The 21461-nt window shown below is 34.7% G+C and overlaps 1 protein-coding gene across 1 annotated transcript in view; it reads right to left on the minus strand.

Annotated features, from left to right (window-relative positions):
* The window catches only part of LOC149787118 (uncharacterized), a 143402-nt gene that overhangs the window by 78959 nt on the left and 42982 nt on the right, over positions 1–21461 (minus strand). Inside the window, exon 6 of the mRNA XM_089977632.1 lies at positions 14473–14579. Within this exon, the coding sequence (XP_089833758.1) occupies positions 14473–14579 (107 nt within the window). The remainder of the gene's footprint in view (positions 1–14472; positions 14580–21461) is intronic.

Below are 21461 nucleotides of genomic sequence, written 5' to 3' on the forward strand. Positions count from 1 at the left end.
AGACTACCCTGAACGCCTAGGTGTGTATGTCATATCTGCATATATCTAGTTTGATTCATCCACATTGGTTTGGTTCTTGTGCTTCATAAGAATAATACTGATAATCATGCACAGACGCATCCTTGAGTATTGGGGCATCCATGTCAAATGCGAGATCAGACATGCACTTGAACATTTTTGTCATATTCACTGCGGTCTAAAACCATGTTCTAACACTGATCAATAAGTGGTCGATCAGCAATGCCGATGGGCCAGACAACCATCCACTATTAGGTTTGCAGTTATGTTTTTTTTCTATCTCGTCAGCAGCTTGTTTTGTCAGAGATGGCCCATGAGCTAATCCTTTCAACCATTCATCTGAGGCTTGATCCACTATTCTGCTGACACCTGCTGGCATCACTTTGGTGCTGGACAGTTTTACTGGAATATTTGTGCCAGAATGCTTCACATTCTGTTGTGGTTTTCGTCACAATAATCGTGCGAGTCTGTCTTTGATCTTTGATTGCCGAGAATGCTTTTCCAGCAACACTAGCAACAGTGCCAATACCCATATCACAAACAACTTTGGGCTTTCATGCCCAATTGTTTTGCAACTGGGATAGATTTTGGGGTATCCTTCTTAATAAACCCTGAATAACATCGCCGAGTCCATTTCCGTAGGTCATTTTATAAACCTGTAGTAGTGAATTTATCACCCGGACGTTTTCAGGTCCATGTTGGGCATTGTGTATGATTATGTTATTTTGTTATTGCATATTTAATTGATCATTCACTGTAGTAATCATCTGTAATTTCATTGATCAGCGCTTGATAGATGCTACTGTCCATCACGCCACTGGTCAATAACTCAACAAGTAGCAACTGCTCCACTGATGATTTTGTGGAAATTGTTGCTGGATCTTCTTCCACAATCAGAATTTCTAGTCTATCAACTTCAACGAGGATGTTATTGGGCCAAAGTTTATCTTGAATCACAGGCGATTCAGTGATCACATTACCACCTGATTTGATATGATGTCAAATGAAAATGGCAAGGACACTTCCAATTATTTCTTCTTCCTCTACACAAGGTTGTCCAAATTGTGATCTTTTGGGCAACAATAATCTCCAAGTAATGGGTATACCCTATCCTATTTGACATGTTTCTCAAATTCTTTAAATAAAAGCTTAAATTACCACTGATATACCATCATAATTTTGAAACACGAAATGAGTCCAGTTTTTTTGTAATGTCAGCAGTCTCTGGATCTAATAGTTCACAAAGAATCAGATGTCCTGCTGCAGCAACCACTATACGTTTCTCTCTAGTACTTTCGACCTTTCTTGGTAAATTCAGCAGGTGATTTTTATATATCAGTTTCTGGTTCTGGTTCTGATTCAACAAGATCCTTATATCACCAATCTCAGCACAGACTTGTTCGATATCCTTTATTGCCTGCTGTATTTCTTGCTGTAACTGTGGTTGTTGTTGGGTTTAACACCATTTTTCAGCACACAATAGGCTATACATGGCGGCCAGTATTAATGGTGGAGGAAGAACCCAGTAAAATCCTGGAAAGAACCACCTACCCACGAGAAGCTACTGGCAAGCTCTCTCACATACCCACATTAGCTGAATCCGAGACTCGAACCCATGCAGACAGAGGTGAGATGGCAGTGATCCGTAACAGAGAGCGCTTTAGACCACATGGCCACTCGGGGCCCCCGTAACTGTGGTTGAGCATCGGAATTGGAAGATCTTGAAGAATCTCTTTGGGTTTTATAGTTCTTTCTGCTATTTTTTCGGTTGATCTAACAGTTTGTTCCAATGATGGGAGAAGATCTTTAGTGGTTTTTTGACTGGTTTAAATAACTGTTCTGCATCCACTGTAAATTCCACTTGAGCATCCTGGCATTGTTGTAACTGTTGCTTGATAAAATCACAGACTGGAAGACACTTCTTAATTGCATCTAGTTTTTGTCAAGCTAATTTTGCCGCAGGAGATTCCATGGCAAATGCAGAATCACTCATTATTTTTATTTTTATTATTATTATTAAAAAAAGATTTAATTACAGATCACTAAGTTAGCAGATATACATGGTTTTACTGTATTACAGTAACATAATGTAATATTTCCCAACTACAATCCATTGTCTGAATCATGATTCTACTAAAAATTTAGACATTGCGATGGTCAAGTGTTTGCACTAAAAATACATAGGTGCTATTAATAACATGCAGGGTTTCCCACACCACAGTCATGTGGCTGACTGCGCAAAATACCTACGTGCTATTAATAACTCATTGGGATTTATACATCAGCCAAAAATCGATAATTGTACACTCGTTAGAGAAATCTGTACCTGTTACATTAAACATAAATTTTAAAATACTATAATATTTGATAAATAAATCATTCGGTCTAAATACGTGTGCATGATCAATTTTTGAGATGCTTGTATATCTGTCTGTTCACAAATATAATATAATGATATACCCTCTTTGAAAACCACCCATTTTGCCGCAGGCTATTTGGGAACAAAATCGAGTATGGTGATAGTTATAACGAGTCGCACCTGTTTCACTTGACTAAATCTACCTGTGGACTACGAATACGGATTACTATGCCACTCAGCAAAATACGTAATAGAAATTTATTTTTTCTAAATAACACTAATTATATATTTTATTTCAAATGAATATTCTAGAGCATGAGATAGTTAAAATTATCTAAAACATTACTGATTTATCATCAGCAAGTATTTATATTAGATTTTGAAAAGTATCTCTCGAAGCTGCATAGCTTAATAGTAATGTCATTGGATTCCCAAATCATTACTGGTACATTTCATCGGTTCAAACCCCGGAATCAGGATATTGCTGGTGGGTTAAACCTGAAGTTATTTAAGTGGCGGCGTGCACCCCAAGTGTTCGAGAATCAACCAGAGAATGTACTGATTGCTGACTATTTGTGCACATTCATCACCAGTTGAAACTGGTGGTGGTGCAGTTTTGCACCACCTCGGATATGCCCGGGGGTGGGTATGACAAAAAAAATTCAGCAATCAGTGTATATCCTGTTCATCGTAAAACCATGGGGTGCGCGAAATGTATGGACCACCTTTTGAATTTTTAGTTCCGTATCTATGAATTCACCCGGAGATATGTCCATGTGACCATAAAAGGGAAACACCTTCCCCCTTCCCTTTATGGTAAAAATAGACAGTAGAGGTGAAGAGCCCCAAATAGCCCAAAATAAATATAGCCAGAAATACATGAAAGATATAGCCAGAAATACATAGAAAATTCAAAAAGTAAAAATATAACTCATTTAAGGATACCGCATGAAGGCAGAAATCGGAAAAATGATAAAACCTCATTGAATGTTACCCCATGAATGCATATATGTAAGAGTTTAACGTTTTTTCTGAGTTAATCGTGGTATAAACTGTCAGTTGCTGACTCACATGGCAAATAACGCCCAAAGGGCGTTATGTAAGCTGTGTGAGTCGGCAACTGACAGTTTATACCACAATGAACTCAGAAAAAACAACGTTAAACTCCTATAATTGAAATTTTAATTATTTGTTATGTTATTTTTTTTTGCATCATTAAAAAACAGAAATCTTAATTGAGCATAGTAATACATGTTTGTGGTTTTTCTGTTATGTAGCTATTTATAGCACTTGGGATGTCCAGCTTGATCGCAATAAGGTCATCATATTACCAGTCCTTCAACCAATGGAAGCCAAATTTTTTCAATTATTTTTTGTTGTTTGTTATAATGTTGTTTTTCTTTAATGCTTACTTCATGTCTGCCTTAACTGGCTCTATTTATAGAAGTGAAAAAGTAGTTCTCCTTACAGTTCATACAGAAATGAACGCAATTCGTTTTGATCACGTGGTAACATTCTGACCAATCGAAATGTTACTTTCCTGTACCAGCTATTGGCATTGCAATTATACTGGCATCAACGAAAATGCCATATAATTTGTATAACTGGCAATAAATTGGCAACTAAACTAGCACAGACAAAGAGCTAGAGCCTTTACCATTTTTGCTGCTTAAAACAATATTGTTAAACTTTACACAACGGGGACAACAACAAGTTTTTCTTACAACTATTTGTTACTGAAATGAAGCCTTGGATACTGTTTGTGTCATTTTCACTTGGTCTTCTTGCCATTTTCTCTGTTCACCCCCTTGCTATGTCATGACTTGTTCATACTGTGATTAAGAAAATCAAATAAAAATAGCCATATTCACTCACATTAAACTACCGAACATGTCTGGTCGTGGTAAAGGAGGCAAAGGTTTAGGCAAGGGCTTTTGACGAGAGGATCAGCGAGCATACCTAGCATCCAAGGATCATAGCATCCCAGCATCCTAAAAGTGCTACAGCACTGGACATCAAAGTACAAAAGGAGAGGTATCTCTCCTACTATTACTTTTACATTTTCATTACAATCGCATATTTCATAATGCTACATGTCTGCGGCATGATGCCCCAGTGATAGACATCACTATAAACTGCCACACTGCAGACATCGTAGCAATGTGACTGAAAAATTGTTAAAGCTACGTTAAAAATCAATATCACACCACATCACATCACAATCGCATATTTCACAATTCATATTTCATTCATCTATCGTATTACTTTCGTGCCAAAGCACTTTCGCGCCAATTTAAATAGGCCACGCCTAGAAATGCGCCTAACATGTGCTAGTACTACAGTCCTTGTTAGGGCTTCATTGCACTCACCATTCATCAAGCACACCTTTCGCGCCAATCACATTTTTGCGCCAATTGTATAGGCTACGCCTATACACGTGTTTCAACACACGCTCTTACAATAGCACTCTTTTAGACTTTACAAAGTTTCTCAAACTTTAATGATGGCCCAAGCTGCGCCTCAAGGAGAAATATTAGCGCAATACTTTAAAATATCAAATGAAGAAGTAGACAAGGGGAAACTCATCAAGGCCCATAGGGCCCAGGCCATTAATTTCTCCCAAACAAATCAACATGAACACCCAACAAATATCAAATCCTAGCTGCCCTTGCAGCAAGAGGGCTGCAGGAAAAGAGAGAGAGTTTTCAGAACATCGGCAAAGGGATTTTACTACTTTACCTGAAAGGGAAGGAGAAATTGCTGCCGAATAAAAACATGTGACAAAGTGGTGAGGGTCACTGACCCCCAACCAATAACAAAATTTGTTCAGAGGAAAAACACAGATATCCACCCAAGTAAATTCCCTCACGAGAGTCCTTTGGAAATCTGTAAAGAGGGATCTGAGCAGAGACTGAGAATAGATGTTTTGAACATCAAAGGTGACACATACAAAACCTTCCCAGGATTAGCTAATCGCAAAATTATCTTACAGACAGACGCAAAAGATGCGGAAAAAGTGCTGAATTTTTCAAAATTTTGGGGATAACGGTAGCCACGTGGTATTACAATTGCCATCTAAGTAGACCCTGTGCCACCTGCAAAATAACAGGACACAACATGTGGAAGTGTCCACAAAAACAAACCAGACCTACTGGCACCATACCAACATAGGCACAAGCAGTGCAGAATAAAAAATTAACAAATCTATCTGACACAGAAGATTACACACCCACCGATTCAAGTGAGGAAGAGATGGATATGACACTCCTCATAAGAAATAGGACACCATCCACCTCACCTGCCATATCACCCACAAGAACACCTTTACCAATAGAGAAAACACACAAATGTTTCAAACAATACCAACAACTAATGAACCAGATGACATCACACAAACACAACAAGACACAACACATGATATGCCAACTAGCATGACTACAGTCGCAATAACATCACATGAAGAAACTGAAAGGCCAGAAACTAAGCAAACACAACAGAACAAAACATCACCTGCCAAGTAAAACAAGAAAAAGAGGAAAGCAAACACTCCTAGAGCTAACTTAGCCAAGAAAAAACAATTTGAAACCACAAACAAAGGCATAGCTAACACCAAGGTAATCAAAAACATACTTAAGGAACTAACAATTCAACCTTCAACTTCAATCACAGCTCAACCTCAAATAGAACATACCACAGAAATACCAAACATAAAAAACAACACCAACACCAAGACAACTGAAAACATATCCAAAGAATCAACAGTTCAACTCTTTAGCTTCAGCTAAAACTCAATCTCAGATAAAACATACTCCAGAAACACCAAACATAGAAAACAACATCAACACTAAGACAACCCAAAATGCACACAAGAATTTAACAATTCAACCCATAACCTTTACCATAATCCAACCCCAAATGGAATAACCAACATACAAAATGAAAACAACATCAACACCAATGCACTACCTGGAAACATACCAACACAAGACACACCAAAGAAAAAAGGAAAACAAAATTTTCAAACTCCACCTACCAGCCCTCAGAAGCACAAAATGAACACTAAAGTCAATCAGAATCCAGGAAACCAAAAAACTCAGACACCCACCACAAACATCAACAACAACAACAACCAAGATAACCAGTAACATGTAACCTCCACAGTACATCCAATTACAACATCTCCAAAAATTTCAAATGGAGAAAAAATCTATAATTAACATTGAATCAATTAACACAAACGGTTCTGATGTAACTAAAGCTAACCAAATTATTAAATTGGCACAAAATTATGAGTTCATATGCCTACAAGAAATTCACCAAATATCCAACAAAACCATCAAATATGTAGAAGATAAACTAAATGCCCTTTTCATAACAAATGTCAACTGAAAAAAAAAACATATTCAGGAGGAGGAATAATAATAAATAAAAAATGGGTATCTTCCCAATGGAAAAAAATTGATACCCCCACCAACTCTGCGGGTAGATTATTACACCTAACCTTTAATAACCTACATATAATCAACATTTATGCACCGGTTAAAAAACACCAAAAACTAGAATTCTACAATAATCTCTCCAAATATATACAACCGATAGGAATAGAAAATACATTAATATAAGGTGATTTCAACAATATTACAGAAGAACAGGATAAAACCAATGGGTTAACCCAACATGATAAAAGATTCCAAAAACATATGAAAGAGTTTATACTAACCAATAACTTAATTGATACATATAAGCTCAAATATCCCAACAAAAGAGAATACACACACACTTCCAGGAAAACAAGTTCTAGAATTGATAGAGCCTATATCAACAAAAATATAGCTAACAATCTTGTAGACAGCAAAATACTGTCTAAGATAGCAGATCATAACATGATCAAAATCACTCTAGAGATAAAAAAAACAAAATAAATGGGGTACCGGAACATGGAAAATGAATAACGCCATTCTAGAATTACCCTAATACCAACAAGAAATTCAAAACAGATATTGATTATCAATTTTCATACTTCCTTTGGGAAAAAATCAAAAAAGAAATAGCCAATATTGCCAAAAAATATGGAAAAATGACCCAACAAAATAATAAGTTGATAGAATGTGAATGCAATAAAATTATTGAAAATTCAGACTCATCTCTAATAGAAATAGAAAATGCTCAAAAAAATTACAAAAATAGAAGAATACAAAACACAAGGCAATAAAATAAGAACAGGTAAATATGATGCCTTAATAAAACTGGGAAAAACATTTATGCTAAAGAAGAACTTAGAAAAGCTACTGAGAGAAATATTACAGAATTGAAAGATAATGACCAAATCGTCAAAGAGAAAAAACCTATGATAGAATTTATTCATGAATATTACAAAAACCTCTATAAATCTCAAAATATATCTGAAGAGAAAATTACACAATATTTAGAATAAATTAACGTACCCAAAATAAATGAAGAAACAAAAGAAACATGTGATGCCCTTATTAATGAACAAGAAATCACACAAGCTATTGAACTGCTTAATATTAACAAATCACCTGGATCTGACGAAATTATGGCAGAATTTTATAAAAAAGTAAAAATATATTTAACCCCATATTAAAAAATGTATATAATACCCCATTTCACAGTGGTGAGATGACTACCACCATGAGAGAGGGTATTATAACATTAATTTTCAAAAAGAAGGAAAACATTATGAAATCCAAAATTGGAAACCTATGTCTCTATTAGATATTGACTAAAAAATTATGAGTAAAATCCTAGCAAATAGAATCAAGGATAACATGGAAGAAATTGTAAATCACCACCGAACTTGTGGTGGAAACAATAGAAGAATTTTAAATAACACCTTATCTATCAAGACAATATTAGAACACATGGAAGATAAAAACATAGGAGGAGCCCTTATCTTGATTGATCAAGAAATGGCTTTTGATAGAATTGAGATAAATTACATAATTAATGTATTTAAAAAAAATATGGATTCAGAAAAAAACTTTATTAACTGGATTAAAATCCTCTACAACAATATAAGCTCACAGGTCCAAACTAATGGAGCCAAAACTAAACCCTTTAAAATCAATAGATCTGTACGACAGGGATGCCCTATCTCAATGCTTTTATATGTATCAGGAATCGAAATCCTACAAAAAGCTATACAACAAGATCCAAAGATCCAAGGAATGAACATTCCAAATATAAATGAACAGTATAAAACTTTCCAACATGCAGATGACTGCACTAATATAATAACAACTAAACCTTCCTATCTATATTTGACCAACCAATATATGAAATTTAGTGAAGCCTCTGGCTCTCAAATAAATGATAATAAAACAGAAATTTTATTAATGAGTCATTGGAAAAACAACTCACAAGGACTTCCAATTTCACAGATAAGACACCAAGTTAATGCACTAGGTGTCACTTTTGGGAAAGATAGTAAGATGATAAATTTTCTACAAATAAATCAAAATCTGGAAAAACACATAAACATATGGACTGACAGAAACCTAAGCTTCACACACAAAATGCAGATAGCAAAAACATACCTAGACAACTCCCTATGGTATGTTTTTGATGTAACAGAATTTGAAAACCTCTACCTTGATAAAATTGAATCAATTATAATACAGTTTCTTTGGAAGAGAATACACAAATTATCTTAAAAGACATTACAAAAGAAATATGAACAAGGTGGACAAGATCCACCAGACTTAGTATGTAAACAACAATCTAGCATTATCCTAAGATTAAACAGTTTAAATCACCAACCCTTATTTTACTGACAAGGCCTGTATATATACTGGTTTGGGAAACAATTAAAATTACAACAAAATAGAAACTTAGAACTTTCTACTACCTCTCCACCCAGAAGTACATACAAAATAAAAATGACAATTAGAAAATTCCAAAACTATGGAAATATATGGCAATTAACTGAAAAACCACTAATAGAAAAACAAATAAACGAAATAACAAACATAGATCCTATTAAAGTTGAAACTCGAGAACCAAATGTAGATTGGCCCAATGTGTAGAAACACTGCAAAGAAATCAAAGAACCAAATAAATATGGCAACATTTATCTATACCTCCATAACACATGGTGGACACAAGAACACGCATATAGAAGAAATATAATACACTTTCTACCCAAATGTCTACTATGTAACACTGCAGTGGATAATAAAGAACATATAATACTCGAATGTACACATTTAAACAACTCAAGAACTAAAGTAATAAACAAAATAACCAAAACTTAGGTAATTTTAACCCACTAACTTATTATATATGGCTTATATTAATGATAAAAAACATACTGCTCAATTATCAACTTTATTTACAATTAATGAAAGAAAGAGTAAAATATGGAGCACCGAAACTGAATAATATCTGGAGAGCCTTACGGCTAGTAAATACACCAGATTTTCATATTTAATATACTCAATAAGAAGACCTTACTCCTGGAGGGCCTAGCGGCTAGTAAATACACCAGATTTTCATATTTAATATACTCAATAAGAAGACCTTACTCCTGGAGAGCCTTACGGCTAGTAAATACACCAGATTTTCATATTTAATATACTCAATAAGAAGACCTTACTCCTGGAGAGCCTAGCAGCTAGTAAATACACCAGGAGAGAAAGAAGAAGGTGTTTGTTTACAAGCACTGGATCAATAATGTAATACCAAGTGGCTATCACGTGACTGCTTTACACACGACAATGCGAAACAAACAGACATTCCCTTCTCATGTACATGAAGTTTACTGCAACTGCGTACAAGTTTATCCGCCACTGTAGCTTCACTGACCACTATAACAAAGGATTTCAATGACCACTTATAGCGAATTTGACCCACAATACAACAAACTATGGCAGGGCTCCAAGAGGGACAGATCACATCTGATTTCTTAAAAAGAACCCTTCTGGACTCCTCCATACTTAACCAATTATAAAATAAAAACAAATATGCAGATTGAACACAAAATTAAACTTCATAAAGAAGAACTTTGGAATAGAAAAGAATTAGCAAAGGGATCAAAACAGAAGATCATTCCGATCCCCAAAAGGAGCCTGTAGAGATCCTTCCACTACTATGAGGAAAAATTTATAACACCACCATTTTACTATAATTATCAAATTTATTAATTACCATATTTTAAATAAGGGCGGGGTGCCATATGAGAGATCATATAATGACACCCGAAAGGGACTCATACAGGCTCCCCCTCCCTTATAATTAAATGCACAAAATTCAACTTCTTTGAAATTATATTTAATACACTACAAGAATATTTAGAAAGAATCCAAAATGAGGGCGGGGAGTGGAATGAGATTTCATGTAAATGACACCCGAAAGGGACTCATCCCGACAATCTCTCCCTTATTTATCTAACATAACAAATTTTAAGTAAATAAAAAATATAATGTAATTAATTACTATCATTATACGGGTGGGGTGTCATATGAGAGCTCATATAATGACACCCGAAAGGGACTCATATAGGCTCCCCCTCCCTTATACTCTAAATACACAAAAATTCAAACCCTTTGAAATTTAGATCAAACATGCTCTAAGGAAATTCAAAAATAAGGACGAAGCGCAGAATGAGAATTCATATACATGACACCCGAAAGGAACTCATTCCGGCGACCCCCCCCCCCCACCATTTATTTAACAAAAATAATTTAATTAAATTCTAAAAACAATGGAAATCATGAAATTATGAACCTGACATTCAAAAATATACAACTCTAAATTGTCATTATATAAACTACTAAAAAATAATAAAAATAATGAGTTTTAACTTCTAAAGACACATATTCAAATTGGAAATTTAACGAACACAGATGAGCAATGAATGTGACAGAGACTTCATCTCAGCCGTTTAATAAAGTTGCTGATACTGGACTTTCTGCCACACTTGTATAGACCATCTTATTCCAAATTCATCTCACTGAAACGCTTCAGAATAAAAGAAAGTAGTCTAGTATAATACCACCGACATCCTGGTGGACTTAGATGGATTCCGTTTCCATCCAAATACAGGTTCTGAAAACCAGACATCCTAATATAAAAAAATCCTGCTACTAGCAGAAAACACACGATGCAACTCATAATTTATCTGGTGCACTCTGCAGCAATATTGACCATGGGTCATTCCTCTTGGATGAAACCAGGGTAACAAAGATCCCACCAATACATACTGTACTCCACTTTCAAGATAAACTCGACACAACTGTATCAACTGAGAAACTATAGTCATATTATCTAAACTCCCAACTTCATTTTCTCCCAATTGAATGTAAATAATATCAGGAACTGGGTCCAAAATGGTAGGTTGATTAAAAAATCTGGCAACTCTTGCACCAGACCTACCATCCATAGTCATCAACGAATTATTTGGTTGATGAAACAACAAAGGTAAACCTGGAATCTGAGCTAGACGAGCAATGATACAATGTCCTATCACATGAACATACATTTTTGAACTGTTCAATCAAACTGTCCCCACTGAGATAGAAACTCCAATGGATACATAACATGATATGACACTATGGTGTATACACAACTATTACACAACAATTGAAAGGCTAACATACTACGGTACACTCAATCAAAACTTAAATATTCCTTACATTCCCTGTTTGACAAACGGGGAAAGGGAATCACCCCAAACACTGATATATGCATTAAGATGTGTTCAATTTTAAAACTATAAAAACCTCTTATCAAAAAGTATCCAAACCCCATGCATACATACAAACAAAATATACACACTTATTATTCTTGGTTTACTTATATAAGAGAAGACTGGAACCACTTGACCTAGATATTGCCAATATAACAACAACAAAGAAAAAGAGAGAAAAGGAAATAAATGACTCTGGAAAAGTCAACTATATATCTAAATATACTAAACGAAAAGGGGGAAGGAACTTGGCCCATGACATTAATATGTCACTGGGGCAATAGTACGACCCTAAATCGGAAGATCAAAACTGTTGGAACTCAAACCTCTAGTCCACCCAACTGGAGGCCGGAAAGTACATGAATTTTGACTTCATGGGATTAAAAAAACTTACAAATATGACAGATAAAAAAGAAATAAACACTGCAAATTTTTTCCTAACATTATTGTTTTTCAAACATGGACACATACAGACAGAATCACTCTTAATACTGACATACGTATTACAATACATTCAATTTTAAAACTATAAAAACCCCTATACCAAAGTATCAAAATATTTCCAATATGCTAAGGCATACTTTTAAAAGCCCGCCACACCACATGCATACACACAAACAAAATAAACACACTTATTATTTTTGGGTACACTTACCTAAGAGAAGACTAGAAATATTTGATCCAGATTATGCCAATACAAAACATACAAAGAAAAGGGGGGGGTGGAGTAAAACAGAAGAGAAAAGAAAGAAAAGAAATAAATAAATGACTGGCAAAGTCACCTATATATCTGCATATACTATAAGGGAAAAAAAGGGGGAAGGAACTTGGCCCATGACATTATTATGTCACTGGGGCAATAGTACGACCAAGCTCTTGGAACTCAGACCCCTAGTCTGCCCAACTGGGGGCAAGAAAGTACATAATCCTTGGCTTCTTGGGATAATAAAACTCTACAAATATGATGGATAAAAAGAAATAAACCCTGCAAAATTTAATTCCTAGCATTATTGTTTTTCAAACATGGACACATTACTTATGGGTGGACAGGGTCAGCCCACACCAAATACATTTTAGATATAAACAGGGTGTCACTTCTAAGTCCTAACCAGCTCTATGTGCTGGGATGGGGCTAAGGAGTGTCAACAATTAGTTTATATTACTATTCGTTGGTCATTCCAAAGTTTCCATATATTTTTTTTACTCATTTTTTTTCAAACACCCCTCCCTCCCACCCGTTAGCCATTTTCTCTGGTCACCCCTTCTTGCTTCTCATGGAAATCAGTCTGAAATGCAAGCCAGTCACCATGCTGACTGTTCTGGAGAGGTTAATATCAATAGACCATGTATAATTTTAACCTAATTAAATTAAATGATTTGCAAAAGATTTTAGTGTTAATTTCTAAAATTTGTTGTTTTCTACAGATCCTAGTGTTTCTTAGTAGTTCTTAATGCTGTCAGTAAATGCATGCTCTTTTTTATAAAGGCTGTAACATAATGAAGAGATAGGAAAAAAGTAAACAAATTGTGATAAAACTATGGAAAGTCGTGCCAAATTAGAACTCTTTGAACACAGTTTGAAAACAATTATCTTATGTTTTATTCCCAGTTGTCTCTGATATATATTTTAAAGTTTTTTCTTTCTTCATTGTTTACTTCTGTTTCATACCTGTTTCTTTTGCTGTTTTTCTTTTTTGTTCATTATTGCTGGTGTATCTTTTATTGGTTCCTTTTTTCCCCTCATTTAATTTTTCTTTCTGTTCCTTCGCTTTTCTTACATTTGATATTTGTATACACCTACCAGTACAATGAGGTCTAAACAGAGTTGTCTTCCCTGATGCTCAAAATATGTTTGTATCTATTACAGTTCGCGTGTACAATATTTATCGAGTAATGCTTATGTTTTCTTGGGTAATTTAATGCTTTATATTGTTCTTATTGGCCAGGTTTAACACATAGAGCCTCTTAGTGATTCTTAGTAGTTCTTAGCGGTGTTTACCAAGACCAACGCGAATCATATATCCTGCAACGTGACATATTCAAATGGCAAGTGATACCCAATAAACATAATTGTGTCCCTTCCTGCTTTTATTCACAAGAATCTGAATATTCCTTTTTATTCTTCTGTGTTGATCATTAACACCTTTTAAAAACGTATATGATCAACAATTTGATCTGCAGATGCTTTGCATGAAAAAATATATGCAGCTTATAGCACCTGAGGTACTGCTGTAAAGTTATTCTGGTTCCCTGGCTAATTATATTAATTCTAGTATGAAATCCAGATCCCAATCAAACAAAGATCAACCAAATGTCTATGACCAATAGAACTAGACATGCAGAAAATAAAATCTCGAACACATCTGATGTAAACAGCCATAATTTGTACCTCTGAAATTTTATCCACATGTGTTCCCACCAAAATTACAGGTGGGATTCTGGCTTCTGGTGATGCTGCACAGGAATGTATGGAGTTTAGCCAAACCTCAATCAGTTCTGAAAATAAATGATAAAAAAAGAGTAATGTCAATGGTACAATTATGCACCCACTTTAAGTCAATCAACTGTCTATATAATAATTACACTTTAGTGTCAATGGCACATTATACTCCCACCCCAAGTAAATTAACTCTCTATATGGTATAACGGTACCAATTGCGCAAGTCCAGGTGGGCGGAGCTTAAGGTGTATGGAACATTGTATTCAGAATTAAAGAACAAAACTAGCTGTGATTGGTGCATTATGTAAGACTTGTACTTTCTGTTTGGCTTAAAAAAAAGTTGAGCCTCTTGGCAACATGTGAGTTTGTGTTAATTTCTATCTAGATCATATTTTGTATTTTTTATGATTTTTTTAAAATATGGTACACATGACTGAAAATGTGCTTGTTGTGACTAGATAACTCTTACCCCTGTCTAGTTCCAGTAGAGTTATCTCTCTTAAATGCAATGGAGTACCTGGTTATGTCATTGTCAAATTGACAATCTAGCATTGTTCTATATGACAGCGTGTGACATGCATGCCCAAGTAGGACAGAAAGTATATTTATTTCACAAAACATTAGCATTGAGGTATATGGAAAAACAATTGGTACCGTGATACCTAAAGGAAAGAATAGCCTCACAGTGTTTCCATAGAAACGCATACATGTGGGCGGCATTTATGAACTATACTAGTTTGATGTAGGAAAACAAATGTATGCTGAACACTTTTGGTCAAATATTGAAAGTTCTTTAAGAATAAAATGTATGAAATCTTTAGAAAATAGCACAAGATGGCTTTGGATGGGGACTTTTGATAACTATAGTAATGATAGATATAGACTTGTGTTACCTGATGCCTTTATGTATGTGCTGTTACCTCCTAGATTGGAATGCATGCAACAAAATAAGTTATGTAAACATAATATAGTTGATTTTGGCCAAATATTGGCTACTGTACCTGCAAAAGATGAAAAATCATGTGTACAAAAACAACTATCTTGTTCTTGTAAGGCATGCCATAAACCAGGATAGAGAACATTCTAAGTACACTTGTAGATAGATCACTTGTACCATGTGGGATGTTCTGGCATGAGTAATTTTTAGGTAATTTATTAAGGATTTGGTATTCCTTCCCATTTTGATTTGAATTGTCCTGCTCTAATTGTCCCTTTTTTTTTTTACACTCTCCTGCTTTGAAATTGTTCATGTAGTTAGTTCAATTCTCTTGCATTCCCTTTTGTTGAAGTAGCAGTGAATACCAACAAACAAGAACAGTTTCCTTAAGTCAGCATTTCCCATTGGCACTTGTATAAGCCCAATTATAATCTACTACTGACTTTCAATTAATCCTATTTCTTTCTGTCAAGCTGCTCTTGTGGAATTTCCATGTTTGGTCCAACATTACAGAATGATAACCATTTTAGTCACACAGTGCGTATTCATTCCATTCAAATCCACACTGTTCTTGAAACTTTGCATCCCATCGCAAGAATCCAAATTGGCATGAGATGATATCTGCATGGTTATGGAAGGCTGCACTCTACATGCCGGCATTGTAGAAAATATGAACTATGTGATATGAAAGAGCTGCGTCATCTTAGAAATTAAAATTACATGACTCTTGAGGTCTCCACTAAACATAGGAGTCTAAATGTTAGGTTCTCACTTTGTCAGTAATGTATTTTGAGATAATTTAATTGCAATGAAGTTAATACAGGTTGTTGATGAACTCATCTATATTACATGGATAATGTATTCAAGGTTACCACACCTTATGTATATCATTCAGTTATCTCCCTTACACCAGTCATAACATTTCAAGGAAATAAAATCTCACATTTTCAGTGACTGATTATGAAAATAAAGAGAAGATTTGTGAAGTATTATATTAGCCCTCAATCTTGATGCAAATGTAAGTAGAAGCAATTTGATAATTTCTCACAGTAAAGTTTACAAGTTAAAAAACTGATAAGGTATGTTCTGCTTGGCTCTGAGATAAGTTTCTCTCTATCTTATACCAATTATTATTAAATTCTTATGTAGAAGAAATATACTTTATATGTATCTATATTATCTAAATTATTCACCCTTTTATATTAGATGGAAATGAACACAACTTCACTTGAAATTTGGGTCCTGTAAGGGATGTTATAGCACAGTTGCCTTTGGGCTGTCCTTGGACCTGTTGGGCCCTGCCCCATATATTTGTCCAAGGTAAGGTCATCAAACTTTCACTTCTCATTTTTCGCATTGCTGATTTTGCCACCTTTAATTCCTTTATCATAAGCTACCTCTCCCTTTTAGATAAACACTTTCCTCCTGTTTTTAACTCCATTTGATGTGCTATACTTAGTGTTTATATTTGGCATTTTTCTGTATTTTATTCCCCTAATTTCACCTCCCAATCCAAACATAACCACTTAGAAGCTGCGATTTACTATATTTGGTGACTGACTGGCTTATTGAAACAATTTTATTCACATTACAAAGGAGGAAAGCTTACTATTTGTGTTACAAAGAGGATGGGTAGGTGGACCTTTGTGTGAGGACTGGTGGTTAGTGACCTCTTGTATCTGTAGATAGTGTAAAGTGGTCAAAGCTTATACTTTATAATAAGATTGGGTCATGTCCACCTCTCTCTGATGTTAAGTTCTGCACCTACCAAACAAATATAAATTCCTTTCTTTTAGGTGAATTGTACATTTTGAAGTAGGACAGGTGCATACTATTTGGTACATTGACCTTTGACCTAGTTATTACATAATATGATATAATGTGATTTATCCCATATCACCTATGTGAAGTTCAATAATTGCTGATATGAATAAGATACAACTCATAGTTGAAAGAATTCATTTTATTTCAAAAGATGATTTTGATGGTGAAGCAAAAGTATGAAAACAATAGTTCAAACAGCTCAATGACATTTCTATACACATTCATATAAGACATAGGTTAGTACCTCATCAAATTGTTTTTCACAAGTGAGACTAAGTATATTTGTTACTTATACAGTCCTGAACTATTTCACAGATTATTGGAAAAATTAAGGTTTGCTATAGGTATAACGGTACCAATTGCGCAAGTCCAGGTGGGCGGAGCTTAAGGTGTATGGAACATTGTATTCAGAATTAAAGAACAAAACTAGCTGTGATTGGTGCATTATGTAAGACTTGTACTTTCTGTTTGGCTTAAAAAAAAGTTGAGCCTCTTGGCAACATGTGAGTTTGTGTTAATTTCTATCTAGATCATATTTTGTATTTTTTATGATTTTTTTAAAATATGGTACACATGACTGAAAATGTGCTTGTTGTGACTAGATAACTCTTACCCCTGTCTAGTTCCAGTAGAGTTATCTCTCTTAAATGCAATGGAGTACCTGGTTATGTCATTGTCAAATTGACAATCTAGCATTGTTCTATATGACAGCGTGTGACATGCATGCCCAAGTAGGACAGAAAGTATATTTATTTCACAAAACATTAGCATTGAGGTATATGGAAAAACAATTGGTACCGTGATACCATATAATAATTACACTTTAGTGTCAATAGCACATTATACAAACACCCCAAGTGAATCAACTGTCTATATAAATAAATACACTTTAGTGCAAAATCCATTCTCTTCTTTCACAAACAATGGCCTTGACCATTGAACTTTAGACCCAAATATCAATTAACTTTTTCCTTAGACTAAGTGTAAGACATTCAATGAGTTTGATCCATGTGATTGCTTTACCCCAAGGGCAAGCCATCTACAGCTGTTGTTTGAAGGATGTGATGCAGAGTTTATGTATACATGCCAACCCCTGGCGAGGAAAGTGTAATCCACGTGGACAAAAAGAGTAATCAGAGCAGAAAAATAGTAATCCATGTATAACATTATACAAATTCAATGAGCATATGTACAAAATGATTTATTTACCCCTCTGGTCTTTTCTCATCAATTACTGCTTCCAGTTTTCATAATAAAACACTTTGAGATTTAAAAAGAAACAGACTCTCATATTGCATTTCAAAACACTTTGTACCAGCTGAGACTATGAATGTTTTGCACACCAGCAGAGCACTTAGTGCCGGGATGCTAAGCCTGGATCTGAATTCGGTTTTATTTTTGTTAACAATACTGAACGATCTCTCACAACATTAGAATGGTAAAAAACCAATATTCCTTTCATAACCTGACAAAGAAAAGGAAATTTATATCTTCCAGTTATTGGGTCTTTTAGCTGGGAAATAAGGTGCCATTGCACATCAACTCTGTCTACATGAAGTACGTTGTCTGGTAGAATGCCAACTTGATACTTCAGGAGTTCTCCTTCTAATTTATCGGCAACCTTTCCTGCAGTATGGTGCATCATATGGCAGAGACAACCCAATATGTATAATGATTGAATGCAACTCCTTTATGAATTCCAATCACTGATGCAGTTTCAATTCAAAACCCCATACAGTTCTGCCAACTTATGTTTTAATATTCAAAGCATTATCAAGCAAATAAAAAATAAATGTTTTTATCCAGTGGAATCTACTGTTAATTCTGGTAATGAAAGAAGAGCACTCTGACTTTACTCTTTTCATTGTGAAAGTCTCTTACGCAGACAGAGTACAACTTTTTGTCATCATAACCATTTCTCCTGTCTGTGGCAATACTAAACAGCCCAATTTTCATGGCTTCTGCAAATTTAAGTAAAGTATTTTCTGCTAAACACCTAACAATATTTGACGATTTTGTTCTTGCACATGCATATTTTCTGCAATTTTTGAACCAGGAAACATCCATTTGAACAAAGGACCATTGTAGTCTTCTACCGCAAGGGGTAGTCCATATTCTCTTAAGAACTCGTTAGACAACGCTTCTGCATTTATAAATTTTTTATCCACAATTTAGTTCTTCTGTAAAAAAAGAAATTATCTTAGAAATGGAGTATTAAAAATGAGCTAATTCAAGTTTTCTTTGTTTTACCACCATGACCAATATTAAAATACTTTCCATTCAGCCTGCAACGGGCGTGAAGCTGCCCTAGAATGGAACGTTGTATGTTGTAATTCATATATTTATCTCTGAATCGGTTTTTCATCTTTCCCTAATCCATCTGTAAAATTATTTGAAAAATATTTTTGCTCTAACACACGTATTGACTAGAATAAATCTGACTTGACTTTTAGCGCCAAATACGTACAGGCTGATTCTGTACCAGATATGAATTAGAACAAAGAATCTGTGCACAAAGAGTAAGTTAGAAAACCAGTCTGTTCTCTCCTAACTCAACCATAAAGCTGCTATAAATAGAAACCGAGGTCACAAGTCAAAAGTTGAAACCAGCATGTTTCTTGGAATAGGACAACTGCTATAAATAGAATATAATACTGTTAGAAAGTGCATGTAAGTCTTCGGACAAGCGTACTCTTATGTAGTAGTTACAAAGAAGCCATCTTTTCTAGAATACGGTCTGTGGGATTAATGGGGTGTTAATCAAAATGAGAAACAAAATTATTAATTTTTCATTATAGGGGGATATACCGAAAATGCCTAATCTGAATAGTGATGAGTAAGGCGTAATTTAGTGAAGAAAAAAAATTGATTACACCAAAAGCATAATGGTTGACATGTATATGTATTATGTAACTCATGTATTCATCTTTGAATGGGTTTTTCGTCTTTTTCTAATGCATTTGTGAAATTATTTGAGAAACATTTTTGCTCTATCATACGGATCAACTAGAATAAATGGCTTGATGTATGGTACAAAATACCTACAGACTGGTTCTGTACCAGAGATGAATTTCAATTAGAACAACGAATCGGCGAGCAAAGATTAAAAACCAGTCTGTTCTCTCCTAACTAAGCCATAAAGCTGCTATAAATAGAAACCAAGGTAAAAAGTTTGAAAGTAGAAACCAGCCTGTTTCTTGGACATTGAGCAGCTGCTATAAATTGAACATAATACTGTTAGGAAAGTGCATGCAAGTCTATGGACAACCATACTCTTATGTCGTAGTCACGTAGAACCCGCCATGTCTAGAATACGGTCTGTGGGATTAATGGGATGTCAATAAAAATGAGAAAACAAATTATTACTTTTTTTGCGGGGGGGAGGGGGGAATACCAAAAATGCATAAGCCGAATAATTTTACGCATAAGGTATAATTTAGTGGAAAAGAAACATAATGATTATGGGATGTTAATAAAAATGAGAAAACAAATTATTACTTTTTTTGCAGGGGGAATATTCCGAAAATGCGTAATTCAAATAATTTTAAGCGTAAGGCATAATTTAGTGGGGAAAAAAATGATTACGCCAAAAGCATAATGGTTGACATGTATGGTTTAAGTCATTGTACAAAATAAAATATTTACTATTTCAGCCTCAGTAACCTTGACCTTTGACCTATTCAATAGGATTCTTCCCATTCCAAGTATAAACCATCTACATAACATGCTAACTGAAAATCATAAAGAAATCAAAATATTGCGAGGAAATCATTATTTTCTCGACTATTTGTTTACTTTAAGCACTCTGACTTACAAATGATGCAGTATATGGTGGAAAACCAATATTTTCAAAATTTCATGACTTTCCCTGGTTAGAAACAAACCTAATTTGTCTCCCAAACTTTATCACATTAGCTCAGATAAAAACAATTATGTACAATTTACATTTTTTCATCTAGACAAAGATAGGTGCACAGTCAAGCTACATCCCAAATGCAAATATGATGAAACAAAATGGCATGGAATCAAAAGGAAAGCACACGGATGCCAAAGTAACTGTCATGCCTACGTTCATCCAAGTCAGCACTGACAAGTGCTTTTAAATGTTTTTCTTAATTTGCTATTGTCATTTCTTTCCACTTGGGGAACAAAACAGTGCTGACTGTGTATTATTGTC

The sequence above is a fragment of the Sinohyriopsis cumingii genome, chromosome 12, assembly GCF_028554795.1.
Source record: "Sinohyriopsis cumingii isolate HCF-2022 chromosome 12, ASM2855479v2, whole genome shotgun sequence".
NCBI classification, from domain to species: Eukaryota; Metazoa; Mollusca; class Bivalvia; order Unionida; family Unionidae; genus Sinohyriopsis; species Sinohyriopsis cumingii.